The following is a 9,132-nucleotide window of genomic DNA, read 5'->3' on the forward strand; positions in this document are numbered from 1 at the left end:
GTATATTGTCTTTTTGTTTTGTTGTTGGTTTGTTTTGTTGCACAAAAGTTTTTAAAAAGTTTAATTGGGTTTCATTCAGTTTTGCTTTCGCTTTCTTTGTTTTAGGAGACCCCCCCCCCCAAAAAAAAAAAAACACTGCTGTAATTTATGTCAAAGAGTATTCCACCTATGTTTTCTTCCAGGGTTATTGATTTTATATTTAAATTAATCTCTAATACCCATACTTTTTTTCCCCCGACACACAGAACGAGGAGACTTTGTTTAATAATAAAACTAGTAGAATTCAGAGTAGGAGTTAAACTTTTAAATGAAATCCAATGGGCACTCCTGATTTTTAGTATCCTAATTAGACATTAGAAATTGAAGTTAAAATTCCTTTTAACACTTTAAGTTTCAGTTTCCTCCCTGAAACGCCACTGAGAACAAGCAAATGATAAGCTAAGGTGACTGGGAAGTGTTTGTCTGGTAAGCCCAATACAACAGGCATTGACAAAGAAATACAGAAGACATATGAGCTTAAAAGTGAGAAAGGCTAGGGAATTGCCTGGTGGTCCAGCAGTTAGGACTTTGCACTTTCACTCATGGGGCCCAGGTTTAAACCCTATTCAGGGAATTAAGATTCCTGAAAGCTGTGCAGTGCAGCCAATAAATAAATAAAACACATACACCAAAAAAAAGAACATGAAAAAGGCTAGAAAGTAAAAGCTGACTTCCTACATGAGTAGCATGCATTCGGTCTACGTCATTTTTGGTCAAAGTCCTTATACATTCTGGGCTTTCAGAAAAAGCCAAAGAATCATACTTCAAGAAGCGTAAAAATATATTTCAAGTCAGTAACTTTAATTATAAAATGTTAGCTGAAGAAGAAAATCCTATAAATGAACTTTTAAATTGTTTAAAATTCCTTTCTACTTAAAAAAAAAAGGCACCACGAAACATTTATAGAACTGTACAGAGAAATATGCCCAGCATAATCTGAATTTCCTGATTCTAATGTTTGATAAAACTCAGTATATATTTAACAATTTGTTTTTCAAAAAACAAAAATTTATAAGAAAAAATACATTTTATCTTCCCAAATATTAGTGGTATAAAATGATATTTGGTTTTCACCGGTCAGAAGCATAACTGCCTTTAACTAAAACAAAATAAAGAAGAATATAGATGATACAGATTGGTTAAATTAAAACATATTACAGTATATATATATATATATATATATATGTGTGTGTGTATACATGTGGGAAAGATGTTATATAATCTGTAAGATGAAGTGAAACATGTATACCCTAATTATATGACAAAGCCTTCCCAGGGTTGCTCAGCAGTAAAGAATCTGCTTGCAATGCAGGAGACAGGTTTGAATCCTGGATTAGGAAGATCCCCTGGAAAAGGAAATGGCAACCTACTCCAGTATTCTTGCCTGGGAAATCCCATGGACAAGAGGAGCCTGGAGGGCTACAGTCCATGGAGTCGCAAGAGTCGGACACAACTTAGCAACTAAATAATCATCATGTAACAAAGGGTGAGGAACTTAAACTTCTAGATCACATAACACCTCATCAAAACATTTTTTTATCCACAGAATAATCCCTTGAAGGTAGTTATTAGATGAAACAGCAAAAGCTTTTATCCAAGGTTTTAGCCCTTTTTATTGACTTTTTCTTTATGATCCTGTCTCAAAAAACAAACAGTATATATTCTGTGTATTTGTAAACATCAGACTTTTAATCCATTATACTATAGTCCTTAGAAACACTTCATTTCTTCAGCTCTTCCTGCACACCTGAGTTGGTGGAGGCTTCAGCTTGGAGCTCTTCTGCTTCCCCCTTTAAAGCAAACTCAGCAGGCGCTGGTTGTTCCTGAAGGCTGGATTTCAGGGCATGAGCTGCATAGTTAAGGCTAGTGTTTTCACTCCAATGCCAGTAACCTGAGAAGGGGTTGTAGAGCATTCCCACCACAGTTTGAACTGACAGACCATCTAAAAAATATATATCAAACAGAGTATATTTAACAAATATTTACCTTCTACATGCCAAGAGTCTCATACAACTCTCCATATTAAAAAAAAAAGGGGGATTTCTAACTCAACAGACACAAATATTTTGTAACCATTACAGCTCATTCTTTACTGCAACAGAACATGATATTTGGAATTGGGTAAGTGCTCGATAAATGTTGGCTGTTATTAGAAAATACTTGCCAACAAGTGACTATTCCAATCAAGCACCTTTAAAATATTTTTTCAGCTCCATTTCCAACAATGTTAACTTGCAGAAATTACTACATTTCATTGAACAAATAGTAAAATCAAGTTTATTGATATACTGTTATATGAACAAAAAGCATGAAACACACATGAGTCTAAATACTCCAGAGGAATACTAAATGCCAAATAAATGAACAGACCAATGTTGTTACTTGACAGGAATTCAACAGATAAATCAAGTCCTCAGGAGGTGTACAGTAGGGCTAGGAATTACAGGGAGCACAAAAATGGATTCACAGTCTTGTCTTCAAGGAGCTTATAGCCAGAAAGATATTACAGATACCAAAATAACCATGCTACAAGGCATGTTGTAACTGGTATGAAACACTACATAAAAAGGGACAAGTTCAAAATATAACTGACATGGCAAAGAGTTGGATGCGACTGAGCGACTGACGCGCACACGCCTGCATGCACACACAGGAAGGAATCAGGACAGATAATATGTAAGGTAAGCTGATTCAAGAATGACCTCAACAGGACAAACTGAGGATATGTAAATAAAAGACATTTGTACCTAATCCTTAAACAAGAGAGAGCTAAATAGCCAAAAAGGATTCATTGATCGTCTATGATTTGCTTGACCCTGGGTTAGGTGCCACAGGTGAGAGAGAAGAGGTATGTAATACCTAATCCTAACTTTAAGGAATTATGATCTAGTTGAGGAGAGATAACCAACATCCAAAGAAGAGTGGCCTAGTTCATTCAGTACTAGGTTCTGTGATTAATAATCATTGGCACATTAAAAGGCTTCCCTGGGAGCTCAGCTGGTAAAGAATCCACCTGCCATGCAGGAGACCTCGATTTGATTCATGGGTCAGAAAGATCCCCTGGAGACGGTAATGGCTATGCACTCCAGTATTCTGGCCTGGAGAATTCCATGGACTGTATAGTCCATGGGGTTACAGAGAGTTGGACACAACTGAGTGACTTTCACTTTCGAAAGTACAGTTAGGCCTTGAAAATTGGAAATATTTTTAATACTTACTTGATTCCAGAATGCTCTCTAGCTTTTCAGGTGAAACAAACTTCTCCCAGGTATGAGTACCTTTTGGTACAATACCTGCAATTTGCTCTGAAAAAACAATTCCCAAGGCATAGGACAGCTGGGTTTTGTTGATTGTAGTAATGAATAAAGAACCATCAGGCTAAAAACAATATGAACAGAAGTAAAATTTTATATGTCAGGAGTATCAGCTAGATAAAAGCTTGGCTTCCCTCGCCCTCCTCCTCCCTTCCAAATAATTTAAGTGCAGTTAAGATACACAAGTGTAAATAAAATATAATTTACCAAAATAATATTTATTTTTCTCTTGGGAAATTCGTTGTTATAGGCAGTCCTCTATAGATGCACTTACTGAGTTTATGCAACAGTGCTTACAACCAAGTCCTAAAATCATATGTTACTATGACTTATGTTTATATTAAATACACTCTTTTGTACATACCAAGCACTTTATAATAAAAGTAAAGAAATGAGATGAGGCTGCTCGTCCTTGTTACATGTCCACACTGATGCTTTAACGTGTCAACACTGCCTTCTCTTCGGGGGAAGCCAAGCCTGCCTGAACTGTTTGGCACAGCACACAGCCCCACAGCTTGAGCAGGCCAGCAAGGCCGGTGAGTGTTCTCTGACAAAAGCATTAATGATTAAGGTATGAAAAGTGTTTGGGCTTCCCAAGTGGCTCAGTGGTAAAGAATCCACCTGCCAAACAAGAGAAGAGTTCAATCTCTGGTCCAGAAGATCCCCTGGAGAAGGAAATGGGAACCATCTCCAGGATTCTTGGCTGGGAAATCCCAGGGACAGAGGAGCCTGGCAGGCTACAGTTCATACTTAGCACGCACACGTGCATATTTACTCCCACAAATGGCAAAAACATTACTGGCTCTTTTAAACATTCTAATTAGCATCTGATGGAGATAAAATGCCCCTCCAAGATAATCATATTAAGATATATATATATATATATATATATGAAAATATCTCAAATACCACTCCAAACCAAAAATAAAAATGATGAGAAAAGGCCCTGAAATATTGGGATGTACCCTTAAAACTAAAATATCAGACACTATTTCATGACACATTGTAACACTTCTCTGTAAAACTTTAGTATTCTAAAATATCATTCAAAATCACTTATATGTCAATTATATCTCAATAGAGCTAAGGGAAAAATCAATTATAAATATCTAATCTGTGTTTCTGGAGAAGGAGATGGCACCCCACTCCAGAAATCCCATGGACGGAGGAGCCTGGTGGGCTACAGTCCATGGGGTCGTTGAGTCGGACACAACTGAGCGACTTCACTTTCACTTTTCCCTTTCATGCATTGGAGAAGGAAATGGCAACCCACTCCAGTGTTCTTGCCTGGAGAATCCCAGGGACGGCAATCCCAGGGACAGGTGGGCTGCCGTCTATGGGGTCGCACAGAGTTGGACACGACTGAAGCGACTTAGCAGTAGCAATCTGTGTTTCATAAAATCTTATTCTAAGGAAACAGTGGTGAGTATTGGTTATTTATTTTTTTTTAAAAATAAGCTTTCCATTAAAGCAAAAATTAGTTTGAAATTCCACATTGCCAGTATTCCTAGTATATGTGAAAGACTCTCCATCCATACATACTGACTGAGACACTACACAAAAAGAAATAATTCAGGAGTTTTGCTTGGAAAATAGGACCTATGCCTAATAAGGCTCATTTAAGAGGGAACACCATCAAGAAACAACACACACTGAAGGAGACTACGGATACATGGTAACTAAATGCAACACAGAATCCTGGACTGGACCCTGCAACAGAAAAACGACATTAGTGCAAACATGAATGAAACTGAACAGGGTCTGTAGTGTAGTTAATAGTATAACATCAATATTAATTTTGTAGCTCTGAAAAATATACCATGGGCTATATTCAGGGCTAGGACTGTGGTGAGGCAAGTGAGACGCCTAGAGCACAAAACCCAAGGGGGTGCTCCCTCTCCGGGGTGTCAAATGCAGGATTGGCACTGACTAGTGAGTGCTGCCCCGGACATCATGCCCTGGGTACCACACTTGCTCTTACCAATTCCTACCCTTACTATGTAGGATGCTAACAGTAGGACACATGGGAATAGGAACCCTGTGTACTGTCTTTGCAACATCTATAAATGTAAAATTATTTTAAAAGGAAAAGTATATTTTAAAAGCTCTGTTTAGAGAAGGGGGCAGCAGAGGATGACACAGTAGATAGTATCACCAACTCAATGGACATGAATTTGAACAAAATCATGGATACAGTGGAGGACAGAGAAGCCTGGTGTGCTGCCTTCCATGGGGTCACTACAGTCAGACACAACTTAGAGACTGAACAACAATAGCAACAAATTTAGATAAAGGCTAAGCATTTAATCCTTTGAGCTCTTGAACTTAGGGGGTTACTTCTTGAATATATAAACAACAGAACTGGAACCACCTTCAGAGGACTAAGTCTGTGGCAAGTTACATAAGCAAAATAATGTAATGGAAAGAACCAGACTTGAAATAAAAAGATGTAGCCTTATGTCCCACGTAAGTGCCTAGTGACTTTGACTTAAAGACCATGTGACCTTTGACATCTCTCGAATTCTGATCTTCTCCAGGTCAAAGGAGTTCAGAATGCCTGCCTTACCCTCTTCACCTGGTTGTAGGTAAGATCAAATGAGATTATATGTATCAAGTGCTTCCCTGGTGGCTCAGATGGTAAAGAATCTGCCTGCAATGCAATTGACTGAGGTTCCATCCCTGGGTCAGGAAAATCCCCTGGAGAAATGAGAGGCTACCCACTCTAGTATTCCTGCCTAGAGAATTCCATGGACAGAGGAGCTTGGCAGGGTATAGTCCATGACAGAGCGTCAGAGACAACTGAGCGACTAACACTTTCACTTTTCATTCCTTCTTTTAAAGCTGGTAACTATTACACATGTCATGTATATAGAGTGACTTAACAAATGCTGGCTAACCAGTTTATGCTAATTACGTTTTTTATTTTAAAGTATTAATCCAAATTAGTTTCTTAGTAATTGTCATTCAATGCCTATTAGGTATTTAATCCAAATTATACCAAGGGAAAAATACCACTGTAAATCTATTGTTTGTATTACAGTGTTCAATACCATGAGTTTTCAGGATCCCTGGACATCAAGATACTGAATCTGGAAAACCCCAGGACTCAGGGCAAGCTGAGAGGCAGAAATAATCTCTAGTAGAGATATTGTCCCCAAATTCTGTCTTCCTGGCTTCAAGTATTATAAAACATTTATTGCTATGGATACATACATATACTCAAAAGAAAAAACAAACAAGTAAACTCTGCAAGTCTTACCTTTAACACTTGAAAGCAGCACTGTATAAATGTTTCTAGATCAATCACATGTTCTACAACTTCAGAAGCTACGACAGCATCAAACGTTTCTACAGTGTCTTTCACAATCTCCTCCAGGGAACACGTTCTGTACTCTATCCTCTTATCCAGGACTGGGTCGAATGATTTATGGTGTTGTGCTGTTTTAATGTTCTCATCCACAGGATCGATTCCAATGACTGAAGCCCCAAGCCGCCCTAGAGGCTAATGGCATAAAAAACCGTTACCCTCAGGAAGAAAAGAGAACACGTTAGCAATAAAAACCTTCTCAAAAAGGAGACAAGATTAAGCATGAGGGGAATTATTGGAGATCGTTTATGGGTATGTGGAAGTTCAATATACCATTTTCTCTAGTTTATATGTTTGATAATTTCCATAATAAAAAGCTTAAAAGTGAGAACAATAATCTCAACAACAAAAAACTTATTAAGAACTACTTACGAATAGTAAGGAAATTTTTGTCTACATTCTCTAGATACATTTATAGGCATATAGTACAACATTAAAATATTTACGAAGTGCAATAAATGAAACATGTCATTGTAAAAAGAGCAAAATTTTGTAATATTCAAATTCTCTAAGGAACATTTTCTCTCCATAGTTTCTCCTGTGACTGACTAGAAACGACTCTTCACAGCCAATTCTTCTTTCAACCTCTTTCAACCATGGACATTTGATCACGTCCATGACATGCCTAAGTTTTTAAACACAGCCTTAATTTTGACCAAAACACTGCACAGCATTTATTTTATAACTCCTTAGTTAAGAAATTAAAAGTGAAAATCAAATTATTTTAACTTGGAGACGTAAGATCTGTAATAATACACTGAAAAAGCCATAGAACACATACAGTAAAAGTGTACTCACTTACCATTTGATACACCTCATATTCTTGATTCTAAGGGATGTATTTTCACGTATTTTACATTTCCTGAAATTTTATAATTGATGTCAAAAGAAACCAGCCCACTGCCATATGAAGAACACATGTTCTATGCATATGGAAACTTAGTTATGCATCAAAGGTCTCTGTTAACCTCACTGTCAACTTGCCTGTTATGACCTTGATAGTAAGACACACCCCTAGATCTTCACTGATATTTGACTCCTACACTGTTACTTAAAATATCTTTCAAAGGTCTGCTTACCATGCAGCATTGAAACAAAAAGTTATTGTGCTAATAGAAGATTACAAAATTTACTCTAAGCTAATCGAAAAAGCAAGAGAGTTCCAGAAAAACATCTATTTCTGTTTTATTGACTATGCCAAAGCCTTTGACTGTGTGGATCACAATAAACTGTGGAAAATTCTGAAAGAGATGGGAATTCCAGACCACCTGACCTGCCTCTTGAGAAATTTGTATGCAGGTCAGGAAGCAACAGTTAGAAATGGACATGGAACAACAGACTGGTTCCAAACAGGAAAAGGAGTACGTCAAGGCTGTGTATAGTCACCCTGCTTATTTAACTTCTATGCACAGTACATTATGAGAAACGCCGGGCTGGAAGAAGCACAAGCTGGAATCAAGATTGCCGGGAGAAATATCAATAACATCAGATATGCAGATGACACCACCATTATGGCAGACAGTGAAGAGGAACTAAAAAGCCTCTTGATGAGGGTGAAAGAGGAGAGTGAAAAAGTTGGCTTGAAACTCAACATTCAGAAAACGAAGATCATGGCATCTGGTCCCATCACTTCATGGGAAATAGATGGGGAAACAGTGTCAGACTTTATTTTTTTGGGCTCCAAAATCACTGCAGATGGTGACTGCAGCCAGGAAATTAAGACACTTACTCCTTGGAAGAAAAGTTATGACCAACCTAGACAGCATATTGAAAAGCAGAGACATTACTTTGCCAACAAAGGTCCGTCTAGTCAAGGCTATGGTTTTTCCAGTGGTCATGTATGGATGTGAGAGTTGGACTGTGAAGAAAGCTGAGTGCCGAAGAATTGATGCTTTTGAACTGTGGTGTTGGAGAAGACTCTTGAGGGTCCCTTGGACTGCATGGAGACCCAACCAGTCTATTCTGAAGGAGATCAGCCCTGGGATTTTTTTGGAAGGAATGATGCTAAAGCTGAAATTCCAGTACTTTGGCCACCTCATGAGAAGAGTTGACTCATTGGAAAAGACTCTGACGCTGGGAGGGATTGGGGGCAGGAGGAGAAGGGGACGACAGAGGATGAGATGGCTGGATGGCATCAATGACTCAATGGACATGAGTCTGAGTGAACTCCGGGAGTTGGTGATGGACAGGGAGGCCTGGCGTGCTGCAATTCATGGGGTCGCAAAGAGTCGGACACGACTGAGCAACTGAACTGAACTGAACTGAAAGCAAATATTGTTCACAGGGAGAATAAGTATTCTTCCAAGAACTCTAGAGCACCTAAAAAGGGGAGAGCCCCCAAAGCCTGCAAGACTCAAACATTTTGATACTGAAGCAAGTGCAAAAGGACAGCTTATCAGTACATTTAAACCA

General features: G+C 38.3%; 1 protein-coding gene across 1 annotated transcript in view; it reads right to left on the reverse strand.

The window, feature by feature from the left end:
* Positions 1 to 1,627: 1,627 nt before the first annotated feature.
* Positions 1,628 to 9,132, reverse strand: part of COQ3 (coenzyme Q3 methyltransferase) — a 24,596-nt gene continuing 17,091 nt past the window's right edge. The window contains exons 5-7 of the mRNA XM_010834736.1: positions 6,613 to 6,855; positions 3,258 to 3,417; positions 1,628 to 1,981 (exon numbers count right to left, since the gene is read on the reverse strand). Of these exons, the coding sequence (XP_010833038.1) occupies positions 1,761 to 1,981; positions 3,258 to 3,417; positions 6,613 to 6,855 (624 nt within the window). The 3' untranslated portion in view covers positions 1,628 to 1,760. The remainder of the gene's footprint in view (positions 1,982 to 3,257; positions 3,418 to 6,612; positions 6,856 to 9,132) is intronic.

The sequence above is a fragment of the Bison bison genome, unplaced genomic scaffold, assembly GCF_000754665.1.
Source record: "Bison bison bison isolate TAMUID 2011002044 unplaced genomic scaffold, Bison_UMD1.0 scf7180017864035, whole genome shotgun sequence".
Classification (NCBI taxonomy): Eukaryota; Metazoa; Chordata; class Mammalia; order Artiodactyla; family Bovidae; genus Bison; species Bison bison.